Here is an 18,344-nt window from a genome sequence, read left to right as displayed (position 1 = left end):
AAGTTCCTTATCTTGGCTTACAAAGCTAAATGTGATCTTATCTCATTTACCATTTTTCCGTGTTTGCTATACTTTTCCTCAGGTATGCCAAGCTTTCGTACCTCTGTCTGGAATTTTCTCTTCTTCCTACCTTCAGTCTTCACATGGATAGCTCCTTGTCATTTAGATGGTTGCTTAAAAGTACTTCCTTAGAAGACTGCTTTACTGCCAAGTCATACTCTGCCACATTAGGCTGTTTTTCATCACAAGGACTTATCTCTAATTGTAAACTGCTCTGTCCACAGTTTAGAGCAATATCTGATAACATGGTAGGCATTCAAATATTTGTTTACCAAGTTTGTCAGTGTACTTTTTAATTGACCTCAAGATTTCTGGGACTGTTGATACCAACAGTTGGTGGGGGGGTCTACTGATGGGAATTTGGGTGGATGGTGTGGGGAAGTCCTATATTTTTTAATATGATGGGAAGAAATACAAAGGTTATGTGAATAAAATTTGTGAATATTTTAGAGCAAACTGCTTCTCTGAGTAAAAATAATAATGCTGTGTTTAACCTTTGTGAAATCAAATCGATTTGAAGGATGAACTAACATCTTGAATATTGAAATATTTTCTCTTTTATTTTACTTAGTCATTTCAGCGAAACTTAAAGAAAATAAAAAGAATTGGTTTGGGCCAAGTCCTTATGTGGAAGTCACAGTAGATGGACAGTCAAAGAAGACAGAAAAATGCAACAATACGAACAGTCCCAAATGGAAGCAACCTCTTACAGTGTAGGTTTGAAAGTATTTTCTATGGTATATTTTGTTTAGTAGGTGAGCAGAAATGCAGCTTTAAAAAAGTTTCTCACTTTTTTCTTTGTTCCTCCTCTCTTTTTTTTTTTTTCCCCCTCTTTTTCCCCTGTTCTTAGGACTCTCCTCCTAGTCTCCTTTCTCTTTAATTATTTGTTTTCCCAGCCTCTCCTTTTCATTGCATTGTTGCCACTGAACAGTAGCTGGGAGATCCCAGGGTCACGGGCCTAGAAAGATTAGCAGCTCTTTCCTTAATTTAGGTTTGAAATAGAGGGCTATGAGTAGCTCACTTTATTTTTTTAATTTAATTTTTAAAAATAGTTTGTGTTTTTTAAAATTACAGTGCCCACACAGAACCTACACAGGGGTTTTTTTCCTTTAAAAAAATTATGCTATACATTTTATACTTAACATACATAACATCATTTTTTGCTGAGTACATATGGGTCTAATATCCCTTATATAGCTACATAATATTCTTTAATATGGATGGCTACGATTAATTTTACTAGTTCCCTATTGATCGGTTGGTTTCTAATGTTGTGCTATTAGACAGTGTTGCAATATACATCCCTGTGCATATGTCTGTATGTTTGTGTTTTTGATCTGTCATTCGAATTCATAGAAGTAGGATGTAGCTCAATTTCAACCCTTACTGACAAAGCCCCAGATGTTGGTAGGAAGGAAATTACAGGTTGAAGAGAATTATAGGTTAATTTTAATTTTTCTACTAAAATGGAAGCAAATGTATGATTTATCAACAAATGGATTTTTAAATAATATAGTGTATTTGGTTTGTATATTAAAGTGTAGTTCAAAATATAACCAGTTGTTATCTCATCAAATATAGACAAATTGCTTTCATTACCTAACATTTGGAATTCTTGCATTTTTTTTCTCTTAGAGAAACAAACCTGTGACTAAAAAAAGTTTTATTTCTAAATGGTGAGATGAGACATTTGAAATGATAAGCTCTTTTCTTCACATGATACGTGCTTATGTGGACAGTATTCCTAATAAATGACAAAACAAATTAGCTATACCTATATTATTCTTTAACATGGATTTCTGAAGTTCTAGGGCATCTTGATGTACTTTATAATGATTTTGAGCAAATGAATGAGACTTAAGAATTTACTGAAGGTCATCTTGAAACCTATTTGCAGAAGTATCATTCTAATGTTCCTCATCTGTATTTATTTCAACATCGTTTCTTAGACTTCATTTTTAATTAGTGCCCCATTAGAGATTTGATCTAAATTAAACAATATGTGAGGAACATTTTTTAAAAAAACAAATCTTCAAAAGGCCACAGCCTCCAATAACGACTGGAGATGTTCAGAATAATAGACTGAATACTCATCTACTTTCTACCAGCTATCTGTGCTCACAATAAATGTACTTTAGGGCTCTTGAGCTGATAACGACATGAACTCCTTACTGGTTTAAAAGTTAAGAAAAAAGAAACTCTCCATGTAGCCCTATATGGTAGTGCTGTTCTTAAGCCCAGATGTTTGGGGGATCATAGCTCAAGATCTGAATTTTTAAGTTGCAGCAGGTTGGCCTGCAATTTTAACACAGCTTCCATTGTTGGGTAGCAGGCTTTCCAGTCTTCTCTCAAGATTTGAATTGAAATAATTTAGAGTAGACCATCTTTGATGGTATACTTTATTGTCTCTCAAAGTAAAATTAAATTTATTAACTCTTTTATCCCATCCCCATTATAATTTCCCAAATGACTAACAGAGAAATGTGCTCCTTTTAAAAAAAAATTATTTATTTATATTTTTGGATGCGTTGGGTCTTTGTTGCTGTGCGAGGGCTTTTCTCTAGTTGCAGTGAGTGGGGGCTACTCTTCTTTGCCGTGCGCAGGCTTCTCATTGCGGTGGCTTCTCTTGTTGCAGAGCACGGGCTCTAGGCGTGCGGGCTTCAGTAGTTGTGGCACACGGGCTTCAGTAGTTGTGGCTCCTGGGCTCTGGAGTGCAAGCTCAGTAGTGTGGCTCACGGGCTTAGTTGCTCCGCAGCATGTGCGATCTTCCTGGACCAGGGATTGAACCCGTGTTGCCTGCATTGGCAGGCAGATTCTTAACCACTGTGCCACCAGGGAAGCCCCGAGAAATGTGTTCTTAATATACATTCTCCTGAAAGTAACATCTGAAAGTTTTGAAAGAGAATGAATACATTGTACAAAAAAGAAAAGGCAGTGATAAGGTGACAGTTTCTTAGTTTGTTTAAAATACCTGTCACTGGGAATTCCCTGGCGGTCCAGTGGTTAGGATTCTGCACTTCCACTGCAGGGGGCATGGGTTCGATCCCTGATTCTAGACAAATTCTAGAATTTGTTTTATAACCTTGAACCATAGGACTATGGTAGGTTATATAGTGTTCCTGTTTTTCTAATTGAAATAGTTTTTATACAGCTTATTGCAAATTCAAATTTCTATTCTGTATTGGCATTTAGCAAGGTATGGAAGAGTCTTTATTTGACAGTTGTCCCAGACACTTTGCCTCTAACAGTGTGAAACTTGGGGTAATATAATCCTCAAATCATTAAGTAGCTGACCGAGAAACTTCTTAATATAAATTTTAATGACAGATTTTTGTTCAGATTACAGTCTGCCACCGACTGACTGTGTGATGTTGGGCAATTTGCTTAACCTCTCTGAATATCAGCTTCTATATCTGAAGATAGGAGTGGTAATTCTCATCTCAGGGTTGCTGTGAAGATTAAATGAAATAATCCTAATCTCAGCATACTACCTGACATAAAATAAGGATTTAATTTATAAATTCACTTTTTTGTACTAGGAAAGTAAAACTGATTTTTCAACAGTTTGTAGCATGGTGAGCACTTTTACTTTTGTTGATGATATACATGCATGAAATTGCCCCTATAGTTCAGTGACAAGTGAAGATGACCATAGGCAGTCTTGGTTGTACAGTAAACTGTAAGGTGTGCAGTGAGAAGATTTTAATTATAATTTACTTATGATCTTGTTGTGATATTTAAAGGAAATTTTTTTTTCACCTTTTTTTTCACCTGTAGTATCGTCACCCCTGTGAGTAAATTACATTTTCGTGTGTGGAGTCACCAGACACTGAAATCTGATGTTTTGTTGGGAACTGCTGCATTAGATATCTATGAAACATTAAAGTCAAACAATATGAAACGTATGTATGTAAAAACAATAGAATATGCTCAGCTTTTGTTTTTCTGCAAGAAATTAATATGCCAAATGTGGAGAAACTATGTTCACTATTCGTTTTTAGGTTTACTTGGTTATAATATTAATAGGGAGATGGATCTTGAACTGTTTAATGCATTCTGAGTAACCATGGTTTGGCCATTCATTTTGGATCTGATATTTTAAATAAATATTTATTTAGTAAATAGATATTTATTGAAGGCTATATACTCAATTATGGAAAACAAAAATATAGAGCAGAGCTGAAGGAAAAACGTAATCTCACTGCAGAGAGACAAATGTGGTTAATATTTTGACATTTCCTTTTCAAATGCTTATTTTAAAAACTTCCTCATTTTAGATGGTTGTGGTTTTATTTATACGTGTATATCTCTATCTTTAGATGTCTATATATACTGTAGATACATAAAAATTTGAAACATGCTTATTTTAATTAATATATCATGATTTTAAAACAGATATTTAATCCTTGAGTATCTAAAACATACTTCTAAGAATTTTATTTCTCATTTAGGATTTACGAGATGAAAATTCATTCTTAAATTATGTTTTCAGTCAATATAATTCAGGCATATATTGCTGAGTAGTCTTAGTTGTCCTGCTGGCTCATTTTGTAAAAGAGAATGAATATAGTAAGTGAGATGATTAAGCTATTTAGTATCTTACGTTGTGGATATTAACCATTAGGAAATTTTGTTCTATTTTTAAAATGTTTTTGGCGTCAAAAGGCCTGAAACCTTGGGTGAAGTGTATTAAAACAAATTGTGTACACATAAATGTAAAGTTTTTCTGACAGTTTTGTTTTTAACAGTTAAGACTTAAAGGAAAAAAAAGTGACCATTTTCTATAATTTTATTCTCTTCCAGTTGAGGAAGTAGTTGTGACTTTACAGCTTGTAGGTGACAAAGAACCAACAGAGACAATAGGAGATTTGTCAGTTTGTCTTGATGGGCTGCAGCTAGAGTCTGAAGTTGTTGCTAATGGTGAAACTACATGTTCAGAAAGTAAGTAATCACTTCTTATATAGGGTCTTTAATGATTCTTCTTACATTAGCCACTGTAGTATGTTGTAATTATTGCTGTTCTTTTCCACATTAAAGAAATTATTTTATTTCCTTTTTAAAAAGAGACATTTTTCATTTTAAACTTTTAGTGCATTGTTTCTATGAGGAAAACATTTTTCTGTAAGTTGAAAAGCTAGCCAAGTAAAAGCCACATCACAGTTGGCCATATGCATGATGAAATGATTTATAAAGTATCCGTTCTGTAGGCCAACAGTGGCAGTTAGTATGGCACATTTGATGCTACACCTTCTCCAGTGCTAATGGCAGACATAGTTTACTCTCTGTAGCAGTGTCTGATTGAGTTTAAATTTGACTCAAAATCCTTCTTAGTACTGTACCAGACAAGCCAGTAACAAACTGGAATCCATTTGCCATTCCTCTTGCATTTTTGTAGGCTACATTTATTGAGATGTCTTTGAGTTATAATAATGACAGAACCAATTCTTTATGATTTACTAGTGTTTGTTAAGGAAATAAATATGAGCTGTAATTAAAAGAAGTTGGATAGCACCTGAGTTAGTGTCTGCACAGCTAGCATGCTTAATAAAACCACTTCTCAGTGGATTCCCTTTAGATATTTTCAACCCTTACTAATGTACTAATAAGTGTATTTTCACTTGAAACACAGACTGTAGAGGCCCCAAGACAAAGTGCATATTAATGGTCTCCTTGATTAGTCTGACAAAGATCTTTTTGTTTACTTAAAACTGCCTTACGAAACATTTTGCAGTTGTCAGGTGCTGCTGTACTTCTGTTCCTACTTTGGAAGACTTCCTACTTCCTTTTTAACTCTTGACCCTTTTTAATAGCAGAACCTTTAAGATAGTCCTGGTGTGTCTTCCAGTTTGGTTCTTTGGGGTTAATGAGGGTGGAAAGAAATTTCTGAATTGGTTATACTGCTTCAGAGTTGACATGTTCATCTTAATTGACTGTTATTCACAGGAACTCTGTAATAGTTACATTTTTCTATAAGTTGGAATTCCGGAAGGTAATAAAAGTTAAGTTACATTGTTAAACTGCTCTAAAACCTCAGTATTTATAGCTTCCTAAGTTTTTTTTCCTACAAATTGAAACTGCTACTAATATAGAATATTTAATAATTAACAAAAGTAAAGCATGTCAGCCTTCATATTTCAGAGTAGAATCTAAACTGCATATTATACTTATGACTTTACTGTTTGTTTCCTACAGAAGTGGACATTGCTGTGTAACCAGTTTTTGACTCAAGTAGGAAAATAATTGACAGAATTTAATCTCATTCTTTGAAGTAAAGAGAGGTTTTTTTTTTGTTTTGTTTTGTTTTTAAAGAGAGGTTTTAACTGGGAAGTCACAGTGGATTTTAGGGCTAGAGTTGCCACATACAGTAGCTGCCATTTGTTTCATGTTTACCATGTGCCAGGCACTGTGTTGGTGTGTTTACATATATATTCATTTAACCATCACAATTTTGTAAGATATTTGCATATAAAAGAAAGTGAGGCTCTGAGAGTTTAAATAGTATGTCCCGTATCACACCAACAAGTGTGATGCAGAGTCAAGATTGAAACACAAATATTTGTTGGTTTCCTTTTCTTTCCAATACACTTTCCGTTTCACACTTTAAAATTTAGGAACTTTAAATCAAATCATGAGTTGTTATAAGTAAGCAAAGGAAACCCAATTAAGTCCACAAGCATCTGTGGTGGGAGCTTCACTTGTATTGTTTTTTGATTGATTCCATTTCTGTAACTTTAACTATAAGCCAGAAATGAAAATTAGAGTAGCGCTAAAATTGAATTTCTATCATCTGAGCATTGTTTGGTTGGTTGCTTTTGTATTCTAATATTTTTCTAATGTTACAGAGTTTTAGTGTTTTTTCCCCCTCTGTGTGTTCAGTCAAGTTTTTGTGGCTTTGCTGTACAGCAGAAACTAATACAACATTTTAAATCAACTATACTCCAATAAAAAATTAATTAAAAAACAAAAAAGTTTTTGTGGAAGAACTCATAGGATTTTAGAGTTTAACATTTTTGGTTAATTTAAAAATAATGCTTATAAAAAGAAATCTGTCTGAATTTTGGTATTAAAAGTCACCAAATAATAGCTTGTTATATATTTAGATATACTGTGAATATTTTTCTAGTAAGACAGCATTATCTCTTCTGATAGTTAAAATTTTCATTTTTTTGGTAGATAAAATTTTCATTCTTTTTGGTGGATAAATTTTCTAAAAATGGCAGTTATATAAGTAAACTCTTTTTCAGGTGAAACAGAGTTTACTCACTATGTTTGTTTGTTCTTCCCACTTCAAGCTTTATTTAAAAACCAGAGAGCTTTATGTTCCCATTCGACCTCCTCTACCACTGTCTTCACTCAGGGAACAAGTTTAATATCCCAACTGAGTGTCATTTGTAACATTTTCTTTGATACTCTTTCTTATTTTTCTGTTTAGGAAGTAATTACATAATTTGTTTTGATGTTTTCCTTTTCTTAAGTACAGAGTTAATCTGCTTTTATGAGTCTTTGGGAAGGAGAAACCTTTATTTAATTTGCTAGTTAGGTAGACTTATTGTAGCTCTCAGATCTAAATTAACCTAACAAATTGAGAGTAGGTAGTTGTTCATTTCTGCAAGAACTTCCCATTCATGTATTCTGACTTCTTGGGTGGGTGGTGGTGGTTGATGGTTAGTTTAACACCTGTCTTCCCAAATATGGCATTCAACAAGAAACACTGAAAAGTATCATCATCAAAGGCATTAGTTTTCCTAAAGAGAAATAAAAGTCTATTTTACTTATAAATTTATGATAATAAAATAGGAACATATGCTTGTAAAGATCTTTATTCTTTACCATGGATGCTCTGGAAATGTATTTAAAATTAATCTGGGGATAGTTTTTGGCACATGTGACCTCCAGTTCTTATTGTGTATGTTCCATTTTGTTTTGATTTTATCTCATTCTTTCCCAGTCTTTCTCATTAAACTCTAGTTATTGTGGTTTCTTTTGATTTTAGGGTAAATAGTCATTTTCATGTGTGATTATATCTATAATGTTTCTTTTCAGTAAAATAAATTCTAAGAAACTAGATGAAGTTTTTTGCTATACCAAATATTATTTGAAATTACTATACCTCTGCTGGGTCTGGGTACCAACTAATTATTTTATAGAGAGAAACTTTGCTGTAATGGTATTTTTTAAAATTTTACTTATATTTGGTTATTTTAAATGTTTGCTCAGAATATTAACTAACATCACAAAAAAGCCAGCAAAACTTCCTTTACACACTTATGTTTTTTTAATATTTATCAGTGCTACTTTAAAAATGGAAGTATTGGGAATTCCCTGGTGGTCCAGTGGCTAGGACTTGGTGCTGTCACTGCCAGGGCCCCGGGTTTGATCTTAAGAATTAGAATATGAACAATATCATTGCATCCACCCGTGTTCTCCTCCCTATATCAATCCTTGTCTTCTCCCTAGAGATAATCATTATTCTGAACTTTGAATTTATCATTTCCTTGCTTTAAAATTTTTTTTTCACACGTGCATGTGTCCTTTTGCGCTCTATGAAAATATCAGTGTTGCCTTTTAAGATTTATCCATTTTGTCTGTAACTCACTTATTTTCATGGCTGTATAATAATCCATTGGGTGAATATACCACAGTTTATCCATTTTTTTTTAACATCTTTATTGGAGTATAATTGCTTTACAATGGTGTGTTAGTTTCTGCTTTATAAGAAAGTGAATCAGTTATACATATACATATGTTCCCATATCTCTTCCCTCTTGCGTCTCCCTCCCTCCCACCCTCCCTATCCCACCCCTCTAGGTGGTCACAAAGCACCGAGCTGATCTCCCTGTGCTATGCGGCTGCTTCCCACTAGCTGTCTATTTTACATTTGGTAGTGTATATATGTCCATGCCACTCTCTCACCCTGTCACATCTTACCCCTCCCCCTCCCTATATCCTCAAGTCCATTCTCTAGTAGGTCTGTGTCTTTATTCCTGTCTTGCCACTAGGTTCTTCATGACCTTTTTTTTTTTTTCCTTAGATTCCATATATATGTGTTAGCATACTGTATTTGTTTTTCTCTTTCTGACTTATTTCACTCTGTGTGACAGACTCTAACTCCATCCACCTCACTACAAATACCTCCATTTCGTTTCTTTTTATGGCTGAGTAATATTCCATTGTATATATGTGCCACATCTTCTTTATCCATTCATCCGATGATGGACACTTAGGTTGCTTCCATGTCCTGGCTATTGTAAATAGAGCTGCTATGAACATTTTGGTACATGACTCTTTTTGAATTCTGGTTTTCTCAGGATATATGCCCAGTAGTGGGATTGCTGGGTCGTATGGTAGTTCTATTTTTAGTTTTTTAAGGAACCTCCATACTGTTCTCCATAGTGGCTGTATCAATTTACATTCCCACCAGCAGTGCAGGAGTGTTCCCTTTTCTCCACACCCTCTCCAGCATTTATTGTTTCTAGATTTTTTGATGATGGGCATTCTGACCAGTGTGAGATGATGCCTCATTGTAGTTTTGATTTGCATTTCTCTAATGATTAATGATGTTGGGCATTCTTTCATGTGTCTGTTGGCAATCTGTATATCTTCTTTGGAGAAATGTCTATTTAGGTCTTCTGCCCATTTTTGGATTTGGTTGTTTGTTTTTTTGTTATTGAGCTGCACGAGCTGCTTGTAAATCTTGGAGATTAATCGTTTGTCAGTTGCTTCATTTGCAAATATTTTCTCCCATTCTGAGGGTTGTCTTTTGGTCTTGTTTATGGTTTCCTTTGCTGTGCAAAAGCTTTTAAGTTTCATTAGGTCCCATTTGTTTATTTGTGTTTTTATTTCCATTTCTCTAGGAGTTGGGTCAGAAAGGATCTTGCTGTGATTTATGTCATAGAGTTTTATGCCTATGTTTTCCTCTAAGAGTTTTATACTGTCTGGCCTTATATTTAGGTCTTTAATCCATTTTGAGTTTATTTTTGTGTGTGGTGTTAGGAAGTGTTCTAATTTCATTCTTTTACATGTAGCTGTCCAGTTTTCCCAGCACCAGTTATTGAAGAGGATGTCTTTTCTCCATTGTGTATTCTTTTATCCATTGTATATTCATTTTATATATTTTATCAAAAATATGGTGAGCATATGTGCATGGGGTGAATATACCACAGTTTATCCATTTTTATGTCAAAGCACATTTGGGCTCTTTCCAATTTTTTGCCATAATGAACATAAGTGATACATTGAACATTTTTGTATTTATATATGTCTCCTGGTACATAGGTTGAAGGGTCTTTGTAGGCTGTATACTTGGGAGTGGGATTGCTGGGATATGACACAAGTGCATTTTCAGCTTTACAACATTTATTGTTTCTTCAAATATGCCTCTTTTTTGTTATTCTTTTAATTTTGATGAAATTTACATAATAGATACTTAACCTTATAAAGTGTACAGTTCATTGGCATTTAGTGTATTCACAGTGATGTGTATCCACTACCTCTCATTTCAAAACTTTTTCATCACCCCCAAAAACCAAACCATTATCCGTTAAGTAATCACTCCCTATTCCCCCTCCCCTCCATCTCTTGGTAACCACTGATATGTCTCTATGGATTTGCCTCTTCTGAGTGTATCATAAAAAAGGAATCATATAGTATGTGACCTTTTGTGTCTGGATTCTTTTGCTTAGCATATTGGTTTTGTTTGTTTGTTTTGGCCACGCTGCGCCTCTTGTGGGATCTCAGTTCCCCAACCAGGGATTGAACCTGGGCCACAGCAATGAGAGCGCAGAGTCCCAACCATTGGTCCGCCAGGGAATTCCCTGGATAATATTTCATTGTGTGTATATATGCCACAATTTTTTTTACCCATTTGTCCACTGATGGACATTTGCCTTATTTCCACCTTTTGGCTATTAATGAATTATAAATAATGCTGCTATAAACATTTGTGTCCAAGTTTCTTTGTGCATGTCTTCATTCCTCTTGGATATATACCTAGGAGTGGAATTGCTGATGCTTGTTTTTGATAGTTTCTTATTTCTTGCTTGTTAGTTTTCTTTTGATAAGTCGGTTTTTTATATTCTCCATTTGAAAATTCCAGTATCAGAAATATTTGGGGATATAAATGTTTTGACTCTCCTTCATTGAAGCTTGTTTTCTTATATGTTATGGCTCTTTGATTGCCAGTTTATATTTGATCTTAGTCTGGGGGAATCTCAAGGGCCTAATAAGTTGGGGATTCTTTGGCCAAAGAAAATTTCTTTTGCTTCTGTTAGTGCCAGATGTGTCACCTACCTGGGAATACTTTAGCTCCTTTCTGGGATCCCCAGCCTAATGTGGATGTCTCTGGTTCAGCCCCCTCACCTTGTTTCTCATCCACCTCACAGCCCTCAGGGTAACCCTGTCTTTCACATTTGCTTACTGCACCCTGTTCTTGCTCTAGTATCAGTTCACTTGTTTGTTCATTTTGCTTTTGAGATTGTTAGGCACCCAAGTAGTAGAAATAGTGTGTTAAATTGCTTCATCTAAAAGCTGGTTCTTCTGTGGCAGGAGGATCCTTTTCAGTAGAATAGAAGAGATCTTTGTTGATCTTCTAACAAAGTGTCCTCTGGGTAAAATGTGTATTTAGAAATCTGATCAGGTTTTTTTGGTTTTTTTTGGAGGAAATTTGGATTGGGAATACTTTTAAACAGCAGTATGTTTATAAAATGCCAATTTAAGTACAGCCTTTTTCCTCTTCTTGGACATTGATTGTATAAGTGTTAGAAAGATTTATATTTTTTTAACTATTCTCCCGTTGAAAGTGCAAAATTAGATCTAAATAATTTATGTCATGAATTTCATAGTTATGGCTTTACTCTGCATTGAAGTGAAATAAAAGATTGAACAAAAATAACCCTTGTTCCAGGGCTTCCCTGGTGGCGCAGTGGTTGAGAATCTGCCTGCCAATGCAGGGGACACGGGTTCGAGCCCTGGTCTGGGAAGATCCCACGTGCCGCGGAGCAACTAGGCCCGTGAGCCGCAATTACTGAGCCTGCGCGTCTGGAGCCTGTGCTCCGCAACGAGAGGCCGCGATAGTGAGAGGCCCGCGCACCGCGATGAAGAGTGGCCCCCACTTGCCACAACTGGAGAAAGCCCTCGCACAGAAACGAAGACCCAACACAGCCATAAATAAATAAATAAATAAAATTAAAAAAAAAAAAAAAGACCAGATTATCAAGGGCCTTGCAGGCTATGCTAAAGGGTTTGCATTTAAAAAAAAAATAAATAAATAACCCTTGTTCGGACTTTGAAATGTAAATGTCAGGAAACAATAATAGTTAATATTTATGGCGTGCTTATATGTGCTGGGCACTGTTCTAAATGTTTAATTCTCACTACTGTTCTATGAAGTAGGCATCATTATTGTTCCCATTTTATACACGAGGTAAAAGGCACAGGAAAATCAATCGTATTTCTGTAAAGTCACAAAGTTAGTACGTGTTGAACCTAGGATACAGACCCAGGCAGTCTGGCCTCAGTCCATGTCATTAAATATGTACTATGCTTCACTGTAGTAAATGATAAAGTTTAGAAGTAGCAATTATTGGTAGAGTTAAATGGATTATTTCAAATTGTCTTCTTATTTTTTGAAAAAAGTGGAACACTGACTGATTTTAATAACTTATGACATTTTGTTTTGGTTTTCTGATTTCATTTATGTCATTTATCAGCTATTTTAGGGGAATATATTCCATATAAAAATAATTCTTATAAAATTGAAGCATACCGTTTTCAGGCAAAATGTATTTCATTGTACCGTGTTTTTTAAAACCATTTTTAACAGCTCTATTGGCATGTATTTTATATTTCATAAAATTTACCTGTTTCAAGTGTGTTAATTTAATGATTTTTAGTAATTTAATGGAGTGATTCAATCATTTACTGTAAATCAGATTTAGAACATTTTCATTCGCCAGTAAGATCCCTCCTGCTTATTCACAGGAAATCCCATTTTGACCTCTAGCCTAGAGCAACCACTAATCTATTTTCTGTCTCTAAAAATTCATCTTTTCTGGACTTTTTATGTAAATGGAATCATAACAATATGTAGTCTTTGTGTCAGGCTTCTTTCACTTAGCATAATGTCTTTTCAGGTTTATCAGTGACGTAGCATGTTTCAGTAGTTTGTTCCTTTTTATTACTGAATAGTTTTCCATTACATAGGTATACCACATTTTATCTATCTACCTGTACCATTTTTTAAAAATGTAACATTTCTAGATAAGACACTTGCCAACCTTGCTGAGTATGATATAGTAGTAGTATAGTGGTGACTCAGCATCTTTTTAATGAATTCATTAGTTATGCTTTGGAGTAATATAGTGATGATTTCACTGTTTGAAACTAGAGACTGTATTTAGGGACTATTATTCTTTAGCTAAATGGACCTAGACTGTTAAACTTGAGTTCTTTTTGCATTTCATAGTTTTTTAAACTTCTCTATATACTGTTTTTGCTGCAATCCATGTGCCTACCTCTAGTAGCCTCCTTCTATCACTTGTATAATACACAGGCCCTTACTGAATCCTAAGGATATTTCCCATGAATAAAATTTGAAGGAAGTGTGAATGTTGTGGCATTCATTTTGGCCACTTTGAGATCCATTTGTGCCTTTCCTATTCTTGAAGCTATTTTCAAGACCTTTGCATAAGAAAGATTTTACTGATTTTTCTATTTTCAAAATCTATTCTATCATCGTCCTGCTGGTAATCAGCACTTTTTTGGGGAGGTAGTTGACTCCTCCCCAAAAGATGACTAAAATACATTTGAATTAGAATCAAGCGTGACATATTTCAAACAAGGCAGAAGCAGCATATGAGTAATATACCTTGACTAATTAACATCTCTTACACATAATAATCATTTGCACAAAATTTTGGTAAAACTTCTCAATCACATGAACACTTATCATATTTTCCTTTTAAATAACATGTTGGACTTTAACTCTGTTGCAGTATATTCTTTACTAGAAAGATTTGGTGAAAGGTTTTGTTTACATAGCATGTTTAAGAAAAAGGTGCAAACCACTTTCTGAAACTCGTTTTCTGTACAACTTTTATTGTTGTTAAAGGTGCTTCACAGAATGATGATGGCTCCAGACCCAAGGATGAAACAAGGTAAGAGTTCACTTATTACATACCACAGAATGCAGAAAGAAACAAGGGAGAATGAATAAGTTTCATTTTAGTCAAAACTTTTAAATTCAGATTGATATAAAAATAAATGAGTATCAAAAATTTCAGGGCTCAAGGTAAGAAAGGAAATATTTATGGAAAATTCAAGACCCTAAGCTTGTATGACTGCAGTTCTCTAGAGTAGGCCAGAGATACCCCAACGCTAATACTTTTTCAGCTTATAGAAAGTGAATATGTTGGCACTTTTCCAAAGGTAGGGAAGTTCAGAATCCCAGGGTCATCATTGGGCTATTTTCTTTTCTAGGAAAGCTGGGCTATAATTTTTCTCACTGGGATTAAAAAGCAATAGAAAAGGTTTTAAAAATTAATAACTATCTCTGTATTCTGGAAGACAACTTATGCCTCTTGTGTTTCTTTTTATGTTTATGTTTCATAGCTTTTTTGAAGTCATGAAATTTCCCTTATAAAGATGTTTTAATATTTCAGATTTCTTTGGTCAAATAACTTCTCTTTTGCCTAATAAACCCATACTTTTGCATTAATAAGTGAGAATGTGGTAGAATTTTATAGTGCATTGAAAGGTTCTGTTTTGCCACTCTCATTTCTGTTTTGCAAAATCTTTCTTATAATACTTTATGAAACCAGACAGCTGTAAGTTTCTTGCAAAGGCCTTGCTAGAGCCCTGGCTTCATGCCATTTATTTAATCAATGCTTTACATTTTCCCAAGTGAATCATTGTTCACAAATAATCTGAGGAACAATGTCTTCTAGGTTTATGAGACTGCCAGACTAATCTTTGAGCATGTCTTTTGTGTTAAGCATGAATTCCTTTGCATTAGCCTTTTCCAGAGAGCATACCTCTGAGATGATGGGTTTGAAAAACATTTTGTAAACTGTCAAATGCTGTTTAAATGTTGCTACACAACAATCATGGTGGTGAATCCTTTGCTTTTGTTTGCCCACTTCATAACTACAAGGCATGTGAACAAGGCAAAACCTCCCCCTCCCCCCAGTCATTTAAGAAGCTTACTAAACAGCTTTAGGTTCTTTTACTTTAATTCAACCACTGCATATATCGTCAGTATAGTCCTGTTGGTCTCCTTTCCCCCATAGCATGTCTGGATGTTGTATATTTCTCAGTGTTGTCTTCTGTCACTTTTATGAATTACCAAGATTATTGGTGCCTGGCGTTCAAGATTTTGTTTTTGGATGTACCTTCTTGACTGTTAATCTTTGATTTGATATTGTGACCTTATTATATTAGCATCTTGGTTCTCCATGTTTCGATCAGGTACATATGTATGGTGAGATAAGCAGGGGTTTATAAGACTGAAGTAAAGAACAAAGCCTTAGTAGCACTAATTCGTAGCTAATTGCTTTTCACATATAATGGTGGTGATAAGTTCACACTGGCAATTCTATACAGTATATAGGTTTCCATATTGGTTTTCAAAATTCATCTCAGATTTTAGCTCCACAACCACTCATTAAAGGAACTAAAGTTAACCACCAGTGCTATTTTAGTGTCACCATGTTTCTCAAGCTTCAGAGTACATGAGAATCACCTGGAAGACTTGTTCAACAACAGATTGCCCAGTCACAGATTGCCAAGCCTTGTGTCCTCTTCCCAAATTGTTACATGTAGGATGGGGCCCAAGATTTGCATTTCTAACAAGTTTCCGGGTGATACTGATAGACTAGGTCCTACACTTTGAGAACCACTATTCGTGAGACATACAGGTATTTCTTAGATTTCAACAAACTATTATGGGAAATCTTTCAGTTATGTAACAAACTCTATTTCTTGAAAATCTAGGCTCGCACAGCTTGCCAGAAATGTCACTCGATCTTAATCTCATCCTCTTTTACTTCAGAGCTGGTTTGAATCCTGTTTCTTTTTTGAACTGCTTTTACTTGTATTTGTTAGAAAATGATACATGATTTTTAAAATGTGAAACAGTCTATAAAATGTGTAAAAACTTCATGGAAGAAATGGCATTTGACCTAAGACCATTAAGCATAGTTATAATTTGGATATGCATGTCTTGAGGGAATTGGATGAAGGAGTTATAGGTGGAAAGAAGAAAAACAGTCATGGAGGTGGGGAAGAACATAGGGGTTTTATTGGAAATCTTTAGCCTCAGTATTTGGCTGAAAATAGAGTAATTGAAAGTGGGAAATGGCAGGTGGTGAATTTGAAAGTAGAATCAATCAGTATTTATTGCCTCTTACTATGTGTCAGGCAGTATGATGAACATGTTTCCTGTTATTTCAGTTAATCCTTAAATATTTTTATGAGGTAGGTATCATTTTTACAGGTTATGAGAAAACTGAGGCTCAGAAAGGGAAGGAAACTTGCCAGTTAATAGTGTAAATGGCACAGTTGAACCTGGGACTGCCTTACCTTCAGAGCCTGAGTGTGTTTTACTGTTGCCTAAAGTGAAATGCTTTTTTTGCCCCCCGTGTAAGTGCTTATCCCTCAATAAATGTTATTTTTAGTACTGCAGAGGTTGGAGCCAGATGGAGATTTTGGTTTGCAAGTATAGGCTTCTAGAATCTTTTTCTCTGGAGAGGAATGTCTTTTAAAATATTTGAACAGAGCATTGGTATGATCAAAACACCATAAGAAAAATTATTTGACAGTCATGTGTAGTTTGGATTGTATGGTGGTGGTGAAGGTGGGAAGACCTATGTGGGAACTTATTAGAGTAATCCACTGAGAGATAATGAGGGTTGGAACTGGAGCAGTGGTGGTAGAAGAGAGAGAGAAAACGTGCCAGTGAAATCAGTGGGACTTAGGCATTGAGTGTCAAGAGGCACAGGAGAGAAGAAAAGTCAAATTGCCTGGGAGGGTAGCAGAGTCACCCATAGAACTAGAACATAGGAGGAAGAGTAGCTTTAGCATTGGAGAGTTATTCTAGATCTCCTGCATTTAGCTGATAATTTGGTACCAGGGGATGAGAATGAGACAAAGATTCGAGTTTCTGATTTGGAATTACTTTAAAGAAATGATTTGAAATTTGAAATAATGGAATTTGCGACCCTAGGCGAAAATTTGTGGAGAATGAAAAGTAAGACAAGAACAGAACCATAGGGACCTATATTTAGTAAAGTGGAGGAAGAGGACAAACCAAAGGAGTGGTTAGTAGTGGGGAGTACAAGATTAGAAAAGCAGTGTCACAGAAATTAAGAGAAAAATGTTTTTAAAAGATGGTGTATTATTTAACATTATCAAACATTATCAAATACTGCAGGAGAGAATGAGATCTTAGCCTAATCAAGCCAGGGAAAACTGGCTGTATGGAAAAAGAAAAATCAGGTTAGAGCTTTAGCTCATCCCCAAATGAAGGTAGATTCTAGGTTTTTTAAACTGATTTTTAAAAATGAAACTATAAAACCTTTAGGAGAAAATATCTCTGAATACATTTAATTATGTAGAAATATAAAACTCTTGTATGTTCAAACATATAAAAGCAAATGACCACTATTTAACCAATGTGAAATTAGTACCTTCGGATTGTAAAAAGCTCTCACAAATAATGAGGAAAAACTATTCCTTTATAATAGAAAAATGTACAAAAGACAGACATATACAGTGCATGGAAGAGGAAACTCAGATGGCCTATAAATGAAATACTGTTGAACATTCATGTTTTTATTTACCAAATTGGCAAAGATTTAAAAGTATATAAATAGGGGCTTCCCTGGTGGCGCAGTGGTTAAGAATCCACATGCCAACGCAGGGGACACGGGTTCAAGCCCTGGTCCAGGAAGATCCAACATGCCACGGAGCATCTAAGCCTGTGCACCACAACTACTGAGCCTGCACTCTAGAGCCCGCGAGCCACAACTACTGAGCCTGCGTGCCACAATTACTGAAGCCCACGTGCCTAGAGCCCATGCTTTGCAACAAGAGAAGCCGCTGCATTGAGAAGCCCGCACACTGCAGCGAAGAGTAGCCCCCTCTCGCTCCAACTAGAGAAAGCCCGCGCACAGCAATGAAGACCCGCAGCCAGAAAGGAAGGGCGGGCGGGAGGGAGGGAGGGAGGAAGGCACAATGGGATAATATATTAAAATGTTAAAAGTATATAAATACTTTATGGTGAAATGGGC

General features: G+C 35.2%; 1 protein-coding gene across 2 annotated transcripts in view; it reads left to right on the top strand.

Moving 5' to 3' along the window:
• The window catches only part of ITCH (itchy E3 ubiquitin protein ligase), a 123,347-nt gene that overhangs the window by 51,020 nt on the left and 53,983 nt on the right, over positions 1-18,344 (top strand). For both annotated transcript variants that reach the window (XM_082358810.1, XM_082358809.1), the window contains exons 4-7: positions 632-773; positions 3,838-3,962; positions 4,864-5,001; positions 14,168-14,213. In XM_082358810.1, the coding sequence (XP_082214936.1) occupies positions 632-773; positions 3,838-3,962; positions 4,864-5,001; positions 14,168-14,213 (451 nt within the window). The remainder of the gene's footprint in view (positions 1-631; positions 774-3,837; positions 3,963-4,863; positions 5,002-14,167; positions 14,214-18,344) is intronic.

Source organism: Balaenoptera borealis (genome assembly GCF_965194805.1).
Source record: "Balaenoptera borealis genome assembly, chromosome: 16".
NCBI classification, from domain to species: domain Eukaryota; kingdom Metazoa; phylum Chordata; class Mammalia; order Artiodactyla; family Balaenopteridae; genus Balaenoptera; species Balaenoptera borealis.
Note: the sequence above shows the minus strand (reverse complement) of the source record. Positions and strands in the feature narration are given on the sequence as shown.